We start from the raw sequence: 22,554 nt of genomic DNA, 5'->3' as shown, positions 1-22,554 counted from the left end.
TTTCTTTTTAATAAATTTTTTGTGCTATTAAAAAGGGAATAAATAAGCCATGATTTCCTTGTTGTTTCTCTGACATTAGAAAGTTCAAAGTAAGTCATTGAGATTTATTCTCTGGGGACGGGGGAGGACGGGGGGTGCGTGTGTAAGTCAATGGGGGAATAAAATGCACAAAACACATGTTTTAATGCTTCTGTTTCTGGCAGACTATCTTACTTGCTCTTAAATTTTATGTTTTTGTTTATTCGTCTTAAATACTGGAACCAGTTTTGTTTTTTTTTTATTCATGCAATCTACTGTGAAACTGTCCAGCTTGAATTTTCCTGTATTTAAAAATATTCTGTCTCTCAGCAGGGGGAGAATCTGTGATGCAGGGCTTTTTCTTTTTCTTTTCATTTCCTAAAACATGGTTTCCAATGATGAAAGCATATAAAAGGCGACTGTATCAGTCCCCACAGTCGGGAAGAAACCAAAAGCAAAGATGGCCACTGAGGCCCAGCTGTGGGGAGTCCTGGTGGCCACAGTGGAGCCAATCTGTGCTGCAGATTGTTCACAATAAAGTCTGTGTCGAATACAAAGTACCAAACAGTGTGAGACGTCTCTTATTATTGTTGTTATTATTAACTGTACAGGAGACGTCCCTGGTGGGGACGCTGTCAAGTAAACGATGATGTCATCTTTAGTAGTGCTGCTTTCAGGAACTCCTGCTAACGTAGGACTCAAGAGCCTCCCACACTTTTTATGAGTAATGTCATTGCTTATGTTGGTAAATACACAGTAGTCAACATCATTTACGAAAAGGGTGTGTATATATTTTAATCTTCATGATTATGTGTTAATTTACCTACATTATAAAGAATCCGGCCCTTTTTGGCCACTTAAAATGTGTTTATAGTACCATTATGTTTTACTTGTTTCAATTTCCGCTGGCCCTTTTGGCCAGATCTCTCTTTTGTAAGCTTTGGATAGTGGCCGGATCAATCCAAATATCAATAGTATTGATACGAACGCTGATATTGGTATCGGCTCAATATCAATATTTGCAGTACTGCACAGTAAAATGGTCTGTTAAAAAAGTCTATTAACCTCACTGATAGGGTAAAAACAGCACTGAATTCTTTAAGGGAACAGTAGAAGAAGAATCTCAAAAGACTAACGTTGCAAACAGCACTTTTCTCCCACAGCACATAAACGCAGCACCAGCAGCGCTCGGTTACTCGGTTGCCGCCAGGCTGCCAGTCTGCGTCCGCTGCTGCTGCTGCACATCAAAGCCTGATGAGACACCGAGGAGACGCTGTCAGCCTCCTCCAACCTGCTTCACGTCGAGGCCGCTCGGATGCGGGGTGCTTCATATCTGCGGACGCTTCGAGAAGAAAAAGGAGAAGGAGCAGGTGCACCGAAGTCCCCGCCGCCGAGGTTTCCTCTCTCTGAGTGATTTGGGGGGGGCTGTTGTTCGTTGTCACTTCCGGGCGAGCAGTCGGTACCACCGGCAGCTCACATCGCCGGCGGAGGAGGAGAAGAAGAGGAAGTTCGGCAGCATCGATGCTTCGCGCGGGGAGGATGGAGGAGTTTGTCACGGAGGAAGAGGAGCCGTGGTACGACCAGCGGGACCTGGAGCAAGGTGAGCCCACTCCTCCCAACCCCACCCCTTTTCTATTAGCAACCGCTGGCCCCCGGGTGTTCATGCATTTAGAGGTGGGTGGAAAACCGGGAGGAGGTTGCACCTCTTAAAGGCAACTCATGCACGAGTTGGAGCTGCCTGCCCTTCATCTCATCAATTACTCCGATCCTGTCAGCGGTGGTTCGGACAGCAGTCCTCCTGTCAGACTGACTGAATGTCTTCCTCTCATCTCAAGCTGTTTTTCTCTCTCAAATCCATCAGCCCACTTGCTGTGGAGCTGCATGACGTTATTTTGAGTGTATGTTCCTAACAAAAAGGTCAGCACAGTGTGTGCAACAAATCCCCAGAACTTTGTAGATTTTTGAATAAAATGAAAGAAGCAAAGAGCAGCAAAGGCAGCTCAGACTGTTTATTGTTGCTCCTCCTTGCTGCTGTGTGACCAGCCCTGCCAGAAAAATGGCTTTAAAAGGCTGCAGTTTCACTGAGAGTGCGTCTGAGGAGAGCTGTGCTCTGGAAAGCCTGCGTCCTCCTGCAGCAGCATCACCCCATCTCCTGATTACCTGCTGACCCAGAGAGCTAAAGCAGCTTTGTAGCGTCATTGTGCAGCATGCATGGAGAGGCAGGTGGATTTGACTCCCTGTGTGTGTGTCCATCATCAGAATTTCATCTCAGCATTATTCAGCATACAGACTAAAGTCATTAGCCCCCCCAACCCCACTCTGTCCCCATCCCGCAGGCTGATCTGATTAGGGAGCCCCAGACGAAGCCTCCTTAGTGGAGATCAGAGATTTGAGGCTTTTCGGGGTCAGACTGGAAGCGTAATTACTGTCAAGCTCTCACTGTGCCACACAAATACACTGTGTGCACTTTAGAGCCTGGCATCATTTTGCCCCAGAAATGATGCTGCGTTATGCAACTTTTCTGCTGCCGGATCTACTATTTGGTGACACCACCCCCCTCGCCTACCCACCCCCTACCTCTGTGTGGTTATTAGAATCAGGCAAACATGGAAAATGAGTCCTGGCAGATGGTGTGGTTAGTCCTGCAGCTTCATCTGACCTGTGAGGGGGGGCCTGTTGCATGAGGAGTTAGAGTTCAGTCCCTGTGATAAGGATGACTTTCTCAGCAAGGCCTCCTGCACAGAACTCAGAAGTTATATAACAGAAGACTCTCGGCACGTGCCCGCCACAGGGACAGAAGCGGCGCCGTGACTGTGAGGTGCCGTGCGAACTCTCCTCCAACGCCTCTTCCTCAGCTCATTAGCGCTCTCCGGTTCAGGCTGGAGTTTTGCTATCTCTTCTGTCTTGTTGAAGCATGTCCTTGCCTCCCCTCGCTGCGTTTTAGGCGACAGAGAGGATGCACAGCGTGCACAAATGGAGCTTGTTAAATATGTTAGATAAGGCAGAGGTGTTACATGCAAATGAGCCCAATCGGATCTAATCTTTTGGGTTTTACACCTGCAGAACTGCATGCATGCAGGCTTGTGTTTTTATCCTCTGCGTTGGGTTGAAAAAACACTCCATTCACTGCTCAGTAATGGATGTCAGTGCCTCTCTGTCTCCTCCCGTCCCTCCACTCCCCCATGTTTGTTATGAGCTCCAAGTATACAGAGCCAGCAGGATTCTCCTCCTCCTCCTCCTCCTCTTCAGTCCAGCTTGTTTTTATCCACCAGAGGAGAATGAATAATGGATGCTTCACGCTGTGTCAGAAAATATCAGCAACTGTTAAGGTGTTGTCAGAGCTCAGGCTCCTGCTGTGCGCACAACTGCAGGCTTTTATCAGCATGATGTGAAGAGAAACCAATCTGCAAGACAACTATTGTGATCTTTAAAATAAATGCACGGTAATATTTGGTGCCTGTTCTCTTTATCTTGGTTTTCATTAAGTCATCCACAAACAAGCCTGAACAACTGGTTTTAGCCGTAAAGCCCTGAGAGCGAACTCTGCTTATGTCTGTCCTTCTCTCCCATCTCTCGTCAGACCTGCATTTGGCAGCGGAGCTCGGCAAGACCCTCCTGGAACGCAACAAAGAGCTGGAGGACTCTCTGCAGCAGATGTACATCAACAACGAGGAGCAAGTGCAAGAGATTGAGGTGTGCTACTCCTGGGCTGCTGCCTGTCTGTGTTCCTTTCCTACTCAGTTATGGTATAAAGTGAGGGGAAGAAATGGCAGAAAGCAGCACGAGTGTGTGAGAAGAAAAAAACACGTGCAGAATGCGTCAGCCTCTTCACAGCTCAAAATCTGCATGTGGTGTTAGCGACGAGGCTCACCGAGGGTAAAGTAAACACCTGATGAGAGCCTCTGAAAATGTATTCTCAGTCTTAGAGATAGACACACAAAGTCAACGTATCGAATTTTGGCGAAACCTGTATATAAACTCGCTAGCCACTATATTAGGAACACCTTACTAGTACTGAGTTGGACCCCATTTTCCTTCTGCGCTGTCCTAATTTTTTGTGGTACAAATTTCAAGTCAAGTCAAGTGGCTCTATTGTTATTGCAACCATGTGCAGTGATACAGTACACAGTGAAACGTTCCTCCGAGGCCATGGTGCTACATATGACATATAACAGACAATCTACACAGCGCTGCATAAAGTGCAATGTGCAAAGAAACAAAACAAAGACAGTGCAACACCAACCTGAACAGAACGATACAGACACAACACAGTGCATGCACAACAGGGCAATAGAAATGTGCAAAAGACTGAGCATTGTGCAAAAAGCCACTTGGTATATGAGGGTGTGTGTGTGTGTGTGTGTGTGTGTGTGTGTGTGTGTGTGTGTGTGTGTGTGTTAATCCAGTCACTGAGTGTTCGGGAGTCTGACAGCTCGGGATAAGAAACTGTTTCGCAGTCTAGCAGCGAGGGCCTGATTACTCCGGTATCTCTTGCCCGAAGGCAGCAGGGTGAAGAGTGTGTGTGGGGTGTGTGGGGTCCTCCACAATGCTGTTGGCTTTGCAAATGTACCAAAGTGAGGTGACTGTGGAGCCCATTTAAGTACACTGAACTCAGTGTCATGTTCAAGAAACCAGTTTGAAATGATTAGTTTTGTGACATGGTGTGCTGTCCTGCAGAAGGTGGATACACTGTGGTCATAAAGGGACAGGCATGGGCAACAACAATACTCTGGTGTCTGTGGTGTTTAAACTATACTCAGTGGGAACTTATTAGTGCAGTGTGCAATTTTGTGACCTTGTGTAATTTGTAGCCTCAATTTCTTGTTCTTAGTTGGCAGGAGTGACAGCTGGTGTGCTCTTCTGCTGCTGCAGTGTTCAGAGATGCTCTTCTGCTTACCTTGGTTTTAATAAGTTGCTGTGGACTTTCTATCAGCTTGAAGCTCTATGGCCATTCACCTCTGACCTCTGACATCAACAAGGCATTTTCTCCCAGAGAACTGCCACTCTTTGTTCTGACCATTCTCTGTAAACCTTTAAGTTAGATTATTAGATGTAGATTTTCCAGTGTTCTGGCTTAGATGTCTCACAGTTTTGACTGACACTACCCACGAGATGAACTTTTAACCCATATGAACCCGTGTGAACTGTAATTGTATAAACGTGTGTATTTGGGTTAGTTTGCATTCTTTAAAGTACTTCTACCCTGTGCTCCCAGGACCAGTCTGTTCTCCAGATGTAAACCATTAAGATCCTCTCATTTTAATTGCAAACATGCGTCTCTTGCAGTACCTGTCCAAGCAGCTGGAAATGTTGCGGGAGATGAACGAGCAGCACGCAAAGGTGTACGAACAGCTGGATGTGACGGCCAGAGAGCTGGAAATCACCAATGAGAAGCTGGTGCTGGAGAGCAAGGCGTCGCAGCAGAAAATAGACAGGTGACCCACAGCTGCTTTGAGCCCACGCTTTCACTATACGTGGTTGGCCTCTGTGGGAAAAGCAGCGAGCCTGATGTAACAGTCACTTCGTAATCAGCTGAAGAATGTGAGCCTTGCTGCGCTGACAGACCACTCCCTCCACCTGAGCAGCTGGTTTTAAAATAATCGGATTTAAATAATCAGGGATTACATTATGTTATGTTGGTTTGTAATGCTGAGTCATTCCAGCATTGAGATAAAGGTATGGTGTAATCAAAATGGAAAAAATCAGTGATCTGTGTGTGTGCATGCCTGCAGGTTAACCAGCACCATGGAGACCCTACAGAGCCAGGTGGACAGTCTCACAGCTCGGGTTGAGGAGCTGCGAACTTTGGAGGAGCTGAGAGTCCGCAGGGAGAAGAAGGAGCGTCGCAAGACCATCCACTCTTTCCCCTGCCTCAAGGAGCTCTGCACTGCTCCGAGGTCACTGAGCGTCAGGAAATGATTGGTGTCTTTGCTGTCTGTAACATAGAGCTAACAGTAACTGTAACATGTCCTTTGTATGCAAAAAAGTATTTCATTTCTTAGTTTTTTTGCATATTTGTCACTTTTTTCCAGATCATCAAACAAATACTAGACAAACATAACCTGAGTAAATGCAAAACATAGTGTTTAAATCATGATTTCATTTATTAAGCGAAAAAGGTATCCAAACCTACACGGCCCTGTGTGAAAAAGTAATTGTTCCTTAAAGCTAATAATCAGTCATTGTCAATGAGTCTTTCACATCTTTGTGAAGGAATTTGGACCCACTTTTCCTTTTTTTAAATTCAGCCACATTAGAGGTTTTTTAGCATAAGCGGCCTGTTTAAGCATATAAATCTGATTGAAGTCCAGGCTTGGCTCCAAAACTTTCACTGCTTGTTTCTTAGCCATTCAGAAGTGGACTTGTTGGTGTGCTTCAGGTCATCGTCCTGCTAGATAACCAACCCAGTGAGGCCTTGGTATGGCGAGTGAAACCGAACTTTTTTTCTTTCCAAAAGATGTTGTTAATCACAGTTAATTCCTGACTTAACAAGAGAGGCAGTTACTTTTCCCCACAGTGCCAGATAGGCTTCAGTAGCTGTTTCCTTATAAATGATGAAGTCATCATCTAAAAACTGAATTCTGTATTTGTTCAGGTTATCTTGGTCTAGTATTAAAATTAGTTTGATGTAAAACAAAAAAACCAGAAGGACTTGAATGCTTTATCACTGGACTGTATTTATAGTGTGACTGTGCAGTGTTTGTACATGAAATTTGAATGAGATTGGCCACAAACGCAGCTCACTGAGTGTTTTTTTCCTGTAAGGTATGAGGATGGTTTCCTGCTGGCCAATCCGGGTAGCGTGGACCTGGCCGAGCGACAGCCGCTGGATGAGGAGAACGACCGTCTGAGAGACATCGTGTCGTCGCTGCACTCGGCCATGGCTGCAGAGCGGTCCAAGCGGGAGGGTGCAGAGAGGGAGTGTGCTGCTGTGCTGCAGGAGTTTGAGCGCCTGGAGCAGCGTCTCCTAGGAGCAGAAGGATGCCAGCTGCGGGTTCAGGAGTTGGAAGCTGAGCTCCAGGAGATGCAGCAGCTCAGGAAGTCCAGGGTGTGTCTGATTGGTGACATGGAAGACGGCCTAGAGAATCTGCTCAATAACGGCCCTGAGACTGACACTCCAGAGGAGAGCCCAGGGCAGGAGGACGGAGGCGAGGGAGGTGCTGGAGAGGCTGGGCAGCAAGGAGGACCGGTGAGAAAAAGCTGCAGCGACACAGCCCTGAACGCCATCTCAGCTCGTGACGCAACCGGTAGACGGCAGGGGAGCTACGCCCTCCACGCCAATGGCGTGCGCAAACGGGGCATGTCCATCCTGCGGGAGGTGGACGAACAGTACCACGCGCTGCTGGAGAAGTACGAGGAGCTGCTGGGGAAGTGCAAGCGTCACGAAGAGAGCCTGTGCCACGCAGGGGTGCAGACCTCGCGCCCCGTCTCCAGGGATCCCTCCATGAAGGAGTACAACATGGCCGCCGCGGGGCCTTCCACCTCCGGAGACGTCGTGATCGCCGCCGCCCCTCCTACACCCCCTCAGACTCCCTCCACCCCTGAAGCCCTGGAGGGGATCAGCAGGCAGGTGGAGCAGGTGGACAAACGGCTGAGCCAGAACACGCCAGAGTACAAGGCGCTGTTCAAGGAGATCTTCTCCCGACTGCAGAAGACAAAGAGCGACATGAACACGAGGAAGAGCAGAAAGACTAACAAGTGAGGCAGAAGCATTTCACTACATATCGTACTGTGTATGACTGTGTACGTGACAAATAAAATTTGAATTTGAATTTGATGAGATACTACAAACATCTCAGTTTACCAAACTGTTTAAAGGCTTCTCATTTAACCGTTTGGACACCCTTCACTGCTGTATCCTGTTTCACATGAAACTGCCAAAGGGATGGAATGCTTCTCCTGACTGTAACTGACAAACTATCTGAACGGAGGGTTTTGTTGTGACGTCGTTTGTAACTGATGCTAAAAAAAAAAAAAGATAAACACTGAAGCCAAATAACAGGCCAACTTTCAGAAGCTTTAAAACTTGCAGCATTTACAGCATGCATCTGGCTGATAACACAAAAAAAGCTAAATCTGTCTTTGAGAAACAGGAATCGCAAGCTTTTGAATGGCTCAATGAGCTTAAAGCTTTTTGAACTCACCGGATAGCACAAAAGTGTACCTCCTGAACAGGCAGCGATGCTTCTGCATCTTTTTCAGGGATTTATTTCATCATTTCCACACTGTGCTGTCACATGATCCAACTTGTTCCTGTAATAGGCTGTTTTAATGTTTCCTGTTGATTAAAATAACTACTGCATCAACCATGTTCTCCTTTTTTGTTTTTGTTTAAACCTCTGCCAAGGTGGTTTAAATACATGTTTTTGTTACTGCTTGCATGTGTGCTGCCAGTCTGTCTGTAAATGCAACAGCTCGGAAAGTTTTGAATGAATTCTGATAAAACAGATCCATCAAGCTCAACTTTATGATTTATTAAAAATCAACAAAAAGCCTTGTAACTTAGAAACTACGATTCTTAACATGTACAAAGTAGCCTGTAAAGATTTCTAACGTGTCACATTTGACCTCTGACCTCTCCTTCAAGGGCAGTAGATGATCCAAAAGTCAAAGTGATAATACTATTAGCCGATTTTTTTCTTACTGCCATTATTTGCATCGACAACATATCCCCAATGATATATGAGGATTGTAAATATCATGGTACTTTGGACCTCTGACCTCTTCTTCGAGGTCAAACTTTTAAAAATAAGACATGTTAAGAAACCCTGCTTAAAACTCTGCTGCCTTTGTTTGTACAGTGGGGCAAAAAAGTATTTAGTCAGCCACCGATTGTGCAAGTTCCCCCACCTAAAATGATGACAGAGGTCAGTAATTTGCACCAGAGGTACACTTCAACTGTGAGAGACAGAATGTGAAAAAAAATCCATGAATCCACATGGTAGGATTTGTAAAGAATTTATTCGTAAATCAGGGTGGAAAATAAGTATTTGGTCAATAACAAAAATACAACTCAATACTTTGTAACATAACCTTTGTTGGCAATAACAGAGGTCAAACGTTTACTATAGGTCTTTACCAGGTTTGCACACACAGTAGCTGGTATTTTGGCCCATTCCTCCATGCAGATCTTCTCGAGAGCAGTGATGTTTTGGGGCTGTCGCCGAGCAACACGGACTTTCAACTCCCGCCACAGATTTTCTATGGGGTTGAGGTCTGGAGACTGGCTAGGCCACTCCAGGACTTTCAAATGTTTCTTACGGAGCCACTCCTTTGTTGCCCGGGCGGTGTGTTTTGGATCATTGTCATGCTGGAAGACCCAGCCGCGTTTCATCTTCAAAGTTCTCACTGATGGAAGGAGGTTTTGGCTCAAAATCTCACGATACATGGCCCCATTCATTCTGTCCTTAACACGGATCAGTCGTCCTGTCCCCTTGGCAGAAAAACAGCCCCATAGCATGATGTTTCCACCCCCATGCTTCACAGTAGGTATGGTGTTCTTGGGATGCAACTCAGTATTCTTCTTCCTCCAAACACGACGAGTTGAGTTTATACCAAAAAGTTCTACTTTGGTTTCATCTGACCACATGACATTCTCCCAATCCTCTGCTGTATCATCCATGTGCTCTCTGGCAAACTTCAGACGGGCCTGGACATGCACTGGCTTCAGCAGCGGAACACGTCTGGCACCGGAGTTTGGAGTCTGACTGTTTGAGGCTGTGGACAGGTGTCTTTTATACAGATGATGAGTTCAAACAGGTGCCATTCATACAGGTAACGAGTGGGGGACAGAAAAGCTTCTTACAGAAGACGTTACAGGTCTGTGAGAGCCAGAGATTTTCCTTGTTTGAGGTGACCAAATACTTATTTTCCACCCTAATTTACGAATAAATTCTTTACAAATCCTACCATGTGGATTCATGGATTTTTTTTTCACATTCTGTCTCTCACAGTTGAAGTGTACCTCTGGTGCAAATTACTGACCTCTGTCATCATTTTAGGTGGGGGAACTTGCACAATCGGTGGCTGACTAAATACTTTTTTGCCCCACTGTACTGCTAACATTTAGGAATGATACTGGTAAACAGGGACTCTAAATAACACAATTTGTATACAAATATGTCTCGTTTGACCTATGACCTCACTTTGGCATTTTACATCTGCCTCTCTTTCAGCTTGAGCCCAACATCTGTTAGATTCTTAAAGAAAGTACTGTCAAGACAAATAATGAATCCACATAAATAATTAGTAATTATTCTCAGGATGATGTCAGTAATTACAAAAGCCTGCCCTAGGCACTTGTTTTTACTGCACTACAAACCTCTTAAAGTACATTTACAAAGAACAAAGTGAATATATACAAAATGCAGCACTATTACCTTTCAAGTAAATACTGCCCAGAGAGCGAGTTTCTTGGCAGAGGTTTGAGCTCTGAGTGCTTCTTTGTTTTGCTAATAGTTGCAAAAGTGCTCATGAAGGAAGTTTGTTTGGTAATAACCCTGAATAAAACACGACACACACACACACACACACACACACACCCAGTCTGAACACTTTAATGTGAACACAGATCAGTAAACTGTAGGGTAATACAAATAGCACACATCGAGTCTCACTCAACCCACAGAGGAAAAACATCAGTCCGCGGCACGAGAGCTGAACGAAGCTTGACGGGCTTCACTCGGATACTTATGGAGTGTATTTAAAAAAAAAAAAAAAAAGGAAAAACACTTTCATATGGCAGGATGTGTTAACCATCTCTATTCTGGTTCATAAGTCAATTATAGACGATTCTGAGCTCTGTCGAGTCAGCAGAGGCGGCGCGTGGCCGGTCGGGAGAGTCTGGAGGCACAGTCAGCAGTGGTAATCTTTAACTTGAGCAATACGAGGTGAGCGGTTTAACAGTTTTCTGCGGTGTTCGGTTCAATAGGGAACTGAGGTAACGCGCTAGAATTGATGTCCTCAGGAACATAAGAGGAGACTGGGTGATATAAAGCCATTAGTACAACCCGGACTCTTAGATTTAGAGTTCATTTATTAGATTTGAAGAAACCTACAAAGTACTGAAATGAAGGTGTTGGCGAATAAAGCTGATATGATTGACACCCTGAAACAAGGAGACTAGCATGTCCTCAGTCCTGATTCCCTGTCAATGTAATACAAAATCTGTTAAAACAGGCTCACACGATGGTCTGGCAAATATAATATTTAATAGTAAGAAGGCAACTGGCTCAACTAGGCTGTCTATTTTTTTTTTTTTTTTATTTACTTGTTAAGGCCACGCGGCTGCTAAAAAACAAAATAAAACCTGCCAAAATACCCTGATCAGGAAAAAAAATAAAAAAAAGAACAAACAGCCACAGCTAAAGCGAGGGAATGCAAGGGGGTTAGAGGTAACTGCTTTCCCTCTTCTCTCAGCAGAATTTGCTGGCTGTTCGACTATCTGGAAAAAAGAAGTGGCCTGAATTCCAAATAATTTAACAAGACCCAACTACAAATAATCTGCTCAAAGGCTTTAGGCGGGCTGTGTCCAAGATTTGTGTCCAGCAATTACTGCTCAGTGACCGTACAGCGATCGTGTGCACGCAGCACTTTAGCTTCCTGTACAATTCTTTCCAAGGCAGATCGTGGTAATCGTACAAAACAATGTGAAAAAGAGAGAAAAGAAAGGAAGGAAAAAAGTGATAGGAATCAAATTTGCTTGTTAACAGATGCTTTTTTTTTTTTTTTTTTTCCTTTTTTATAAACAAACTGTAACCAAAAATCTGGATAATGAACACCATTTACTTTCTCCGGGTTTTTTTTAAGATGTCATTCTTGTAATAAAGGCTGGTGCAAACAAAAATCAATCAGCGTTGCTATGGGAGGAATGATGAAGTGATTGGAATTTAGAAGAAAAGGAAAATAGATGGAACCGCAGGAGAGGAGTGAGCAAGCTGATGGACGGAGAGAGCAAAAGACTGAAACAATCCAATATCCAGGGGGAGGTGGGAATGATGGCAAGAAAAAAAAGAAAAGCGGAAACAAAGCAGAGGAAGACATTGGTGGACCAGCGAGCGAGTGTGGGAAGGGGGGAAAAAAAAAAATCAAAAAAATCAGTCCTTCCAATCCTTCTTGATAGCGAGGCTCCATTCCCAAGACAGGTGATCGTTTTTGTCGTCATCGGTGAACTTGGACTTGATATGGTAGGTGCCGCGGGCCAGCATCCCTTTTGGGGCTTCCTCCATTGTGGTGAGGAACTCGTACTCCTCGCTTGGTCTGGGGCCGTAGCTGCCCACCATGTAATCAGACTTGTCAACTGCACATCACAGAGGGAAAGAAAAAGGAGAACTTTAGGATCAAGAGGCAGACTCACTAGTTTTTATTTTATTTTGTTTTGCCTTTTGTTTTTAAGTCAGTTTAGCTCCAGCATGGATTTTTATCATATGAAAATGGTTATAGTTTTAGTTTCATTGTTTTTTAATAATTACTGTATGGTGACCATGTATGAGAGGCAAGGTTTAGGAAAATCAGTACAGCTTTATAAAAAAAAAAAACAAAAAAACAGCAGAGTGAGATGATTTGAGCAGGCTCACCTTTAACTCCTTTCCTGAAAGTTTGCTGCATGTACTTCAGGCCTGACACAATCTCTTTGTTGACCTGCAGAAGGCAACAAGAGTTAAATTCCTCTGAAAAGCCTCTGACGATAATGATAGTGCTCTGCAGACTGCAGTTACATCTCCAGCAGTGCTGTAACAACAACACTGCGACGTAAACAGAGCGCAGTGGCGAGTGTGACAAACACCAGACTCTCACCTTGAAGCAGATCTTTATTCTGTACTCAACTCCCTCCTTCATCGGAAACGGGTTCTTCCTGAAGCCTTCCAGGTCCCCTGGCAGAAAGCAACACAGCAGGGACAGAAGAGTCAGATTCTTTCCACTTTGACAATAAATAAATAAATAAATAAATAAATAAATAAATAAATAGCAGGCTGATAAACAGTTCCCGTGGATTTTGGGGTTTCAACACCCTGTAGTAAGAATAATGACCACCAGGGGGAACAATGTCACAAGTGAGCCTCTGCTCTGCTGGAGGGGGCTGAAGTTTCAGGAAATGGCTCATTAACGCGGACACATAGGAATCAAGTCGACACCGATTAGTGAACTAATGACCCAGCAGGCCTATGACCCCCACCACACACACACACACACACACACACACACACACACACCAATGAGACTTGTATGCCAGCCTCACTTCTGCTCACTTATTTTAGATTTCTAGTTTCTAAACTAAAATCGGCACGGACACACCTGCTCTACTTACCAGTCAGATCGAGGACCAGATTGTTTGGAGCCGTATCGCACACCAGAACCATCTTCGTCACCTGGACGTTGGGGACAGTGGGATCTAAGACAAGAAGAAGTAGTCACGCAATTAAAAACATCGTCACAGTATAGCAGGAGACAGAACATCTCATTAGTTTGAATAAAACAACAAAAATGCTCAGGGGAGGTGTTACGTACACACACATCCATTTGTGTGTATATAACTACTCGAACACTCACTCTACGTTGCATTTAATTTCAGTGAAATTTGTCTAAAACATTAAATGCTCGTATCTGGAGAGTTAGAAACGCCATAACAATCTCTGCTTTTCAAGCTCTTGAACTGAAATTGTACTCCGGAAAGGATTTGCTTTACTTTGCACACGTGGAGTTGCTCTACTTTCATGAATACTGTGCTAAAATTAGTAATTTAAAGCCTTTTAACTAACAAAGATTTCAGATCAACAGTACCAGCATGCTGTATGACAGTAAATCTGTATATTTTTAAACAGATTTCTTTGCTGAGAATATAACTCAATGGCAAAAATACAGGAAAGAGTCTGTCTGAGCTGTTAATGACTAGTTTCTGACTCATCAGCTCAGTTTTCAATATTCTAACTGTTTCCACAACAAATTCCTGGCCTTGTGATACGCCGTGCTATTGGTAGGACAAACATGTTGAGCAACAACGTTGGCAGGTTTATTAAAGAATGACTTTAACATACTTTTGTCATGTCGTCACTACACAGGTTTTAATCATAAATTTAAAAAAGGCACAAGCTAAATCCACAAGAAAAAACACTCCAACTCTTCTTGAAATCAATGCGTATTTAAGCTTATTGACGTATGTTAATTAACATCAACACACCAACGACTACAGCAGCTGCGTTTCCCAGCAGCGCCTCCTTGTACTTGCGCAGGCTCTCGTCATCTTGGTCCAGCTCCTGGATCTCCTTCAAGCTCTTCTGGGCGGGGGGTTTGTAGTTGACAGAAGAGTCGCTCTCATCATTGGCTGCTGCGATCGCTGCCAGCTCCTCTGGTGTGGGCTCGTGCTCTGCCATGGTGTGCTAATTGCAGCAGGAAACATTGACAGAAGAGAGAGGAAGGGTTAGATGACAGGAAAGTAGAGTAATACACTTTGACCAACAGAGGTTCGCACCACAGACTGCTTCTCCTTTTCACTCTTGCTACGAAGCAAAGTAGCGACGGGCTGTTTAAGACTTCCAGCTGCTGGGATTCATTATCCTGAGGGATAACAAACTTTGACCTGGGCGCAGCACTCTAAAGCTGCAGGTCATGTAGGAAGAAACAGCCTATTCTACTGCTTTAATAGTTCACATGCTGAAAGACAAAGTAATGGCATCTGCTCTGCAAAAACTTTCACTTCAGAGCAACTTCCCTGTTCAAACAGAGTGACAAGAGGAACAATCCACAGAGCTCGTGTGCACTATTTTCTTCATTAACAGGCAGCTGGCAACAGGTCAGCTATATTGAAATAAACCAAAGATGAGTCAGTTTTGTGCCTTGCGGGCAACTTTCACATTATTTTGACAAGAGCCCAGCCACTTCCAAAGCCCCTTTGTTTATTCAACACCTCAACACAGACTTGCACATATGCACACACCCTAGCAGACACGAGCCAAGACAAGTGACACTCTAACCCTCGCAGTCTACTTGGCGGACCAGCCAGTTTCCCTGATGTCGCAGCGATGACATACAGCAGAGGTTGGTGGTCTAAGAAGCTGATGGTTATCTGAGCTCCATGCTGTCCTAGTCTCTCCGGCTCAACAGCAAGTAAAAAACAGCAATGCGCGCGTGGCCGTTTACACCCAGCTGTGCTCTCACAACCACTCTTACTGCTAATTGCCAGTGATTCTGAGCAGGCAACAGCACAGTAACACAATGAGACCTTGGACAACAAACCTGCTCTAGTTATGCAATTTATAACATCTGGTGCACAAATGCTGGGCAAAGCCTGCACAGTGCTGTTCAACACATGCAGCTGGATGATGGTACTGTGTAACACTTGCGTGAGGTCTGTTCTGCAAGCACAACAAGATGAGAACAGAACCTGCAGTCATCAACAAACTGATAGCACTTTTCTACTCTTATCGACCACTGAAGCCTCACGTACAGTGCAAACCACAGTCGCAGTCATACAGTGCTTTATCAACTTGAAGCAGTTGATTTATCACACATAGAAAGCAAGAAGGCAGAGACCTGCAACGGAAACACAAAGACCAGCTTTCATGCACTTTGCCCTTTGAGGCGAATCTCAAAGCAACTCTAAACTTCTAACAAAATTAGAAGAAGTGACACTACTTACTGTCAAATAATGAGGCAACACAGCAGAAAGCTCTTTCTGGTCAGCGACAATTATTTATTAATCTGCAGGTGTTGCCCTGTCTTGCCATGAACAGAACATTCCTCCTAGCTAGCGAGCAGCTACACCCTCAAATGTCTCATCCTGCGTGTTTGCATGTTGAAAGAACTTCCTGTACTGCGCTGAATTTAACCATGCATCAACACGGGCCACACGTATCACTGTTTTAAACTGTGCAAAAATGTGCAGTATTGCATTAAACTGAAAGAGGAAGATTAGAGCACCAACTTCTTCTCCTTTAAACTCTTAGTTACACATGCTACAAAGATGCAGGCAGTGACTAACACCTCAGCTTCTTTTTCTTTTGTACTGTTGCAAATCAGGTTAACCCGGGAGGTAATGACACAATGAACGGGTACAGGCGAGCTAACAAATGCGGATAAAGCAAACGCACAAGAACCCACCAGACAAACAACCCTTAAGTGGCGACAGCTTACGAGGCCAGTTTCACCTGCTCAGTACAGGTTGTTACCCTCGGCAGCAGAATACAGCTGACACAACCTCACCCATTGCAGCAAATCACACTCAGCAAATGAACAGTGTTGAAAAAAACAAAACTGGTTTGTTGATCCGCCTAACCCTCTGCTCTGCTCTATTTTGCCTCCATATACAGTTGGGCATTAGCCAAGCAGGAACTGAGAATGCAGCACAGTTTGTTTTTTTTGTTTTCCCCAAATTGGGCCTCTATGCTCCCATAAAAGCACAAATTCCTCTTATCCCAATAGCTTGCTGGTTTGGCCTGTCAGCTGTGTGAGTGTTTCCTGGTCAAAAAGACAGGGAGAAAGAGACGGAGAAGAAAATCAGACCAGATATCACAGTGATGTGTCATATCATTCTTCAAGGCACAGGTTGTTTTTCTTGCTTCCTCTTCTCGACTTTCAATGCACTCCTTGTGACGGCTGTGCAGCGAGCAGCATTGTGACTGCAGCATACCAAACTGTCACACAGCAGGAAGTGCTCAGTCACAGAGAACTGGCATGTTTCTCTACTGGAAACTATTCTGAAAATCTCAAGTCAAAACTTCTCTGTCCTAAATCTCAGCTGTTAGTGTATAAAAATTATTATTTTTTGACTGGATCAGTACCTCACCTCCAAGATGAAAGTATGGCTGAATCTAATAACTATATACTATTCAGTTAGTGATTCTAAACCACTAGGTAAGTCACAAAGCAAACCTTGAACTGAGCTTCTACACCGTTGGCATTTTGAAACCGCAAATTTTTACATCGCAACGGAGACGCGCCAAGCTTTACTCTCCTTTTTTGACTCCAATGGGGGCCGAAATACAACAAAATGATTCTATTCTATTCAACCAGAGCTAAAACTAGACTGAGATCATAAAATCATCAAGACGGGTCATAAAATCAGAACATGGTTTAATTGCTTTAATTGTTGTACAGCGCTTTGTGAGCTCTATATAAAGAAGCTTTACTAAGAACACATGAAAAACAGGTTTGCATTATGGCATTGCTGGCACAAGTAAGCATGCAGGGTTAAGACACTTCCTGCTTCCATTTTCATGCTTGGAAAACGGAAGCCAGTGTGTCCATCTTTTGTATACAGTGTACGATTGGATAACATTTTCCCAGAAAAACATGATTATGGTGCACAAAGAAACAGTTTCCAAATTTGTCTCTAATGATACTAAGCCTGGTAATGACTAGACTGACGTGAAATACAATCACCATAATAAATGCAGGCAGTCATTTCTGAACTGTAAAACTGCAGGGCATCTGATGAAGTTATTCCAGTGCATCGAGCCACATTTACCAACATAAGCACCAAGAAATTATAGATACGGCTGTTCTAAGTGTGGCAGACAGCCACATCACTTCAAGCTACCATCTTAATCAAGTGTGAAATTGTTGATTCAGCATATTTTTAAAGAGAGCCCTTCCCCCCCCCTCCCCTCGCTCAATCCATGTGGCTTGTGGCTAAGCAGCTACATACTGAGCTGACAGGAAAAGGCCCCGTCATTGTTCTGCCTGCTGGGAATCAACACAGAGGTCATGAGATCGTGTAAACCCACACTGGGATGTGCTGCTGGACTTCTCCTTTTCAGTGTCCCAACCTTCACCTGTGCTACTTTCTCCTTACAGGTGATAATCTCGCCGCTTGGCTGGACTAAGCAGCACAAATTTACAAACATACCAGGCTTGGCAGGAGTTGAGGCTTGAGATTAGTCTTGCTCCCTAGCAACACTGCTGAGCAGTAAGAAAAGGTGGGATTATGGATCACAAGGCATTCGGGGCCAGGAGAGGAAAGTGTTTGTGTGGAAGTGTCGCTGGTGACGCACCACGAAGCTCTCCTGCTGAAACATTAGTGACTGTGGCAAGTTATTGAGGTTAAGGAGGCACCAGGTAATCCCTGTGGGATGACACAAGAGCTACAGGTGTCATTAATATATGTGTGTGAGTGTTCATAAGGGTAATGAACTAGATATTATATTACTGAAACATCCATACAATGAAAGCAAACTTGTGGTTCTTGTGTTTGTCCTCATCTTTCAGGTTGCATATTGTTGTTATTGAATATCTACTTTTAACCATTAATGAGGTGAATAAAAAAAGTTATTCTTTCATATGCCACATCCCCTGGACAGAAATACTAGAAAACAAATTTTATAGAGTTTTTAAATCAAAGTTAAAGTCAACTTTTTATTCTCTACTAAAATACTGAGCATTATTTCGATAGTAAATAGAGATTAGAAGTGATGTATTCTGTATTTCCCTGGTTTACTTTCATTAAGCACCATGAACGGCATTATTTAAAAATTAAAATGTAACATTTATTATATATTTATAGAATATCTAATATATATATAAAAAAATAAAACATGGTTATGAGTTTAATCTACTAAAATTACTTAGATTTAACCTGGGTTTTTAGATCATGGAAAGTCAGGGTTCACAAAGCATTTTCTTTAGTTGTTGTTGGCATTTATTTTGATTTGCTGTTTGAGCATATTGGCATAATGTGGTTGGTGCTGGCATCACCTAACCAATCCTAAATATGGGATTAGAGCTACAGACTTCTAACAACAAACTGTAATCCTGAGAAAACATGAGGAAGTAAAAGACAAAACCCAAATGAATCCCAGCAACTGCAACAACAAAGTCTCAATAGATGCGACTCTAAATACAATCACGTATTCTATTCAATTTGTAGGCTGTGTAGGTATATCATTTTGATGTCCAAGACAGTTTTAGCCTTATTTAGTCTCAGGAGTGAGCACTTCAAAGGTATGCCTATAGATATAAAAGGTCAACAAGTGTGCTACAAGCCTTTGGAGCATCTGTTAAAAGGACTGTGACTACACAAAGCATATGTAGCAATAAAATTGCTTAGAAATAATTTGCAGAAAGCAGGAACAAAAAAAAGAAAAAAAAAAAAAGAGGACATAATAGTTTCCTCTGTAGAGAATCAAACATTTACTGATGCCGTTCAAAGAAAGCCAAAGGGCTTACACACACATTTTAGGGTCCATCTCACTGTCTGCACTCAAAGGTTGATCGCTCATTTATTATCTGCTTTAAGGTGTCTGAAGATCCAGCATAAACTATCACGACAACAACAGGTTAATGTAGAGGTTTACCCCTGAGGCTACCTGGATAAGCCAGTTACCATCCCTCACAGTCCAGCCCTCTGGCCGTGGAAGATTTGATGTAATCTTATGAGCTCCGTTTAGAGCCACTGGTAATGCAATAGATGCTGCTGTTCAGGTTCTTCACTGCAGGCAAAGGGCAATGGAGCGGAGGGGGGAGGGGGACAACAAACAGCATATCACAGGCTGGAGTAAAGGCAAAAGAGAGCTGCAAACTGGAAAACCCTGAATGCACGCAGGTTCAGCAACAACTCATATTTGTTAAGAATACTTTTTATTAGCCAGGTTTTCCAGTGATTAGGCACATACAGCAGCCAGGTGCAGGACAAAGTAAACCAATATGGGAAGCCTGCTTTACTGATAAATCAAAAAGTGGAAGTATTATCGCTGATAACTTACAGTCTGAATTTGTTTCGTGGAATAAAGCACACGTTTACCTCAGAGACAAGAACAGGACATGAACAGCGCTTTACTAGACCTTTATGAGGTGACATTTAGCTCCTGGCCTTAACTCTATTCTAGAAAGTGATGCTTTGATCCTCTCAGCTCTCTGTGTTCTTGCTCTTTCATGCAGCTCTCAGTGCACATAAGCCCTTTGGAGTCGTTCAATTTTACCTACACAATCTCTCTACAGTTGCACTTTGCTTTAGCGGTGACTTCTCTGATTTGGGTGCGCCACAAAAATCCTAATCATCAAATCAGCAGATTGGTATTTGATTCGAAATGAACTACCCTGCAATGACTGTAATGGAAAGGGTGCTGCTGTAAGACCACATCCTGTATCCACCGTCTCTGTAGTTCAACATTTTTTTTTTCATGCATACAGATCGAGAATATTTCACATGTATCAGATAATGTAACTATTATATCGTTCCGCTGTTATCTTGCTGTCATTTTAAGCTTTTTTTTTTATTTATCTCAGTAGAAAATTGTGCACTTAGCACAATGACTGCAAAGAGCAGCGCTTTGGTGGCATGAATTAAGACCTGCACCACACACCACATGAAAATACCTTTCTGCTGTGCATCTGAGTAATGCAGAGCCCCCATGTTTGATGAAACTGATTAAGCCCGCAGCACATGTCTTCAAATAAGGAAGCCTTGCACCTCAGGCAGCAACTGAACCATTTTGTCTGTCAAGAAATTACTGCAAGCTTCCTTTTTCAGGCGGGCTTGATGATTCATATCCTTTAACGCGCTAACCACAGCACTGCACAACTCATCTTCTTCAAGCTAACCTGGGGGCCTAACTTAATCCAAGCTAAGCATTTTTTTAATGATAGAAATGCTAGAAGGCCTGCTCCTGAAGCCTCTAAAAAAAGAAGAAAAAAAAACATGATAGGTTCAATCAAGTTGTAGGGGCAGTGCTAACATGCCAAATCTTTGAGGAAGTGCTGTAGAGCTGATGCAATCCAGAGGAACCCAACCCTAACAAATATAGACAAGTGGGTAGGATAAAAACAGAAATGCAATGAGATAAGGAGTGGAGGAGTATGCAGGGACACTGGTAAATCGGTTTAACATGTACTAATGAATAAAAGACTAAAATGTCACAGAAAGGGTTTAAATCCATGGTCAATGAGCAGCAGAAAGAACAGGAGTGGCTGTGAGAGAACAGAAAAGCAAAACATGTCTTCATCCCCAAGAAGGCCCAGGATAAATAGGAAGCTTTAAAAATAGCCGGTGAGAAACCCCTTCGAACAGCAGCAGGAAGCTAAGCGTGAATGGGAGAGCCAAGGCGCCAGCCACGCTGAAAGGTTAGGGCTTTGCGCTGCTACGCTGGCTAAGAAAGTCCACTAGAAAAGTGTGGCACATGGAGAAAAACAATGATTTGGTTAAAATCTCTTTTGTTATGTAAACTGAGAAGGGCAAATGAATCATCAACTTTACTTTGTCAGTTCATAGAAATATGCTCCAGCCATTTTTGCAGTTCAGGCCTGTGGTTTTGACCCTTGCACTCTTCACTGTGAGTTGCTGGAACATGTTTGAAGATTATAGCAGTGTCAGGAAAGCACACCAAAAATGTTAAGTACCGACCCTAAATGGGTCTTTCTCCTTTCTTTTCTAAACCTCTGTAGGCCTCTCCTCACACCAGAGGAAATAAACTGCTGCAAGACACATCCGCCCGCCACTGGAAGCTCGCAACATTTTAAATATGAGGTGAAGCAAGTGAACAATTCACGGCAGAAGTTGATTAAACAGAAGGTTCTCGACCTTCTATAAGAAAAGAAGGGGCCAAAAAATCCTCTACTTATCATGCACACACATATACAGGAAGGAAAGGGAGGCTTCACGGTTTGTGTGATCACGCTGAGAAATCACTTGCCAGCCATTCAGCCAAAAGCACACAGCTTAACTATCACACCCAAAGTGCTCAAGAAGTTACTCGATCTTGGCAGATTTGATCGACGTGCTCTGATTAATTGTTTGCAAGTAAAAAACAAAAAAAAGCCAAAATGGTGGCTGCTTCAAGTGTAAGCTAATTCAAATTAAAAGACAGATGAGTTCCAGGAAGTGGCTGAAAAATGTTCCTCATATAAAGGACATGATCATGAAGAATGTGTTAAAGCAGACTAAACTACTAATTTGAACAAATCCCCTACTTTACTGGTCAGTGCAATCACTTTATGTGTGTGCTTTTAACAGCAACGGGTGACATTTCGTTACTTAATAGCCCCAACCCTCTCAGCTCAGATCGGGTTCAACACCCGGAAATTCACAACTAACCGACGGCTTCGAACAACCTTACAGTGACTTCGCTGTAATTTTAAGAAAACGACATTAGTGCAACTACGGGAGTATAATATGCTATTAAAAAGTAGTTCCTTAACTACAGTAAGCGATTATTTGGTAAACATTTTTTCTAGAATTCAGGTTCAAGCGGTAAGTTAGCCGTTTTTTTTTCCTTTTTTCTTAGCAAGTAATCGATAGAAATTTGCCGGAGCAGCTTAAGGACGTATATTAACGCACATTTAACAGAATAAAATATATTATAAGAAGACTTAAGTGGGTGTTTTATCTACTCTTACCGTTTTACTTGTGGTTGGCTGGAAACGTCTCCTGTGAATGGGAGTGCAGTGAAGCGGCAGAGGAAAATCTGAGCCCGGTGCCGCTGACGGGCACAATGTCCGGTATGCCACCTTCAAAATAAAGGGCGACAAAAAAAACACATTTTTAAAAACGTAGCCCCAGCTGTACGCAGTATAGATACAATACATTTTAAAAATAGAAAATATCCACAA

General features: G+C 43.4%; 2 protein-coding genes across 3 annotated transcripts; one reads left to right on the top strand and one right to left on the bottom strand.

Annotated features, from left to right (window-relative positions):
• Nucleotides 1-1,197: 1,197 nt before the first annotated feature.
• Nucleotides 1,198-8,324, top strand: cdr2l (cerebellar degeneration-related protein 2-like). Its single transcript, XM_085453820.1, has 5 exons — nt 1,198-1,618; nt 3,599-3,711; nt 5,305-5,453; nt 5,751-5,915; nt 6,784-8,324. Exons 1-5 carry the CDS (start codon nt 1,540-1,542, stop codon nt 7,718-7,720), a joined length of 1,443 nt encoding a protein of 480 aa, XP_085309946.1. The 5' UTR covers nt 1,198-1,539; the 3' UTR covers nt 7,721-8,324.
• A 2,234-nt stretch (nt 8,325-10,558) lies between these two features.
• arhgdia (Rho GDP dissociation inhibitor (GDI) alpha) lies at nt 10,559-22,449 on the bottom strand. 2 transcript variants are annotated; one of them, XM_085453818.1, is made up of 6 exons: nt 22,342-22,449; nt 14,195-14,393; nt 13,325-13,408; nt 12,814-12,890; nt 12,594-12,657; nt 10,559-12,316 (listed from the first exon to the last, which is right to left on the bottom strand). In XM_085453818.1, the coding sequence occupies exons 2-6, from the start codon at nt 14,385-14,387 to the stop codon at nt 12,114-12,116; spliced, it is 621 nt and encodes a 206-aa protein (XP_085309944.1). In that variant the 5' UTR covers nt 14,388-14,393; nt 22,342-22,449; the 3' UTR covers nt 10,559-12,113. The 2 variants fall into 2 exon arrangements, with proteins under 2 accessions (XP_085309944.1, XP_085309943.1); XM_085453817.1 differs by lacking the exon at nt 22,342-22,449 and adding an exon at nt 15,653-15,777.
• Nucleotides 22,450-22,554: the final 105 nt, after the last annotated feature.

Source organism: Copadichromis virginalis, linkage group LG4, assembly GCF_057382275.1.
Source record: "Copadichromis virginalis isolate Kocher_CV1m ecotype Utaka linkage group LG4, C_Virginalis_male_GT1.1, whole genome shotgun sequence".
In the NCBI taxonomy this organism is placed as follows: Eukaryota; Metazoa; Chordata; class Actinopteri; order Cichliformes; family Cichlidae; genus Copadichromis; species Copadichromis virginalis.
This window is presented reverse-complemented; position numbering and strand designations above follow the sequence as displayed.

Coding starts and splice junctions, on each gene's coding strand:
- cdr2l (XM_085453820.1), top strand. CDS start 1,540: ATGCTTCGCGCGGGGAGGATGGAGGAGTTTGTCACGGAGGAAGAGGAG. Junction 1,619..3,598: donor CCAGCGGGACCTGGAGCAAG/GTGAGCCCACTC, acceptor ATCTCTCGTCAG/ACCTGCATTTGGCAGCGGAG. Junction 5,454..5,750: donor TCGCAGCAGAAAATAGACAG/GTGACCCACAGC, acceptor GCATGCCTGCAG/GTTAACCAGCACCATGGAGA.
- arhgdia (XM_085453818.1), bottom strand. CDS start 14,387: ATGGCAGAGCACGAGCCCACACCAGAGGAGCTGGCAGCGATCGCAGCA. Junction 12,891..13,324: donor TCTGGTCCTCGATCTGACTG/GTAAGTAGAGCA, acceptor GCTTTCTGCCAG/GGGACCTGGAAGGCTTCAGG. Junction 12,317..12,593: donor TTTCAGGAAAGGAGTTAAAG/GTGAGCCTGCTC, acceptor TGTGATGTGCAG/TTGACAAGTCTGATTACATG.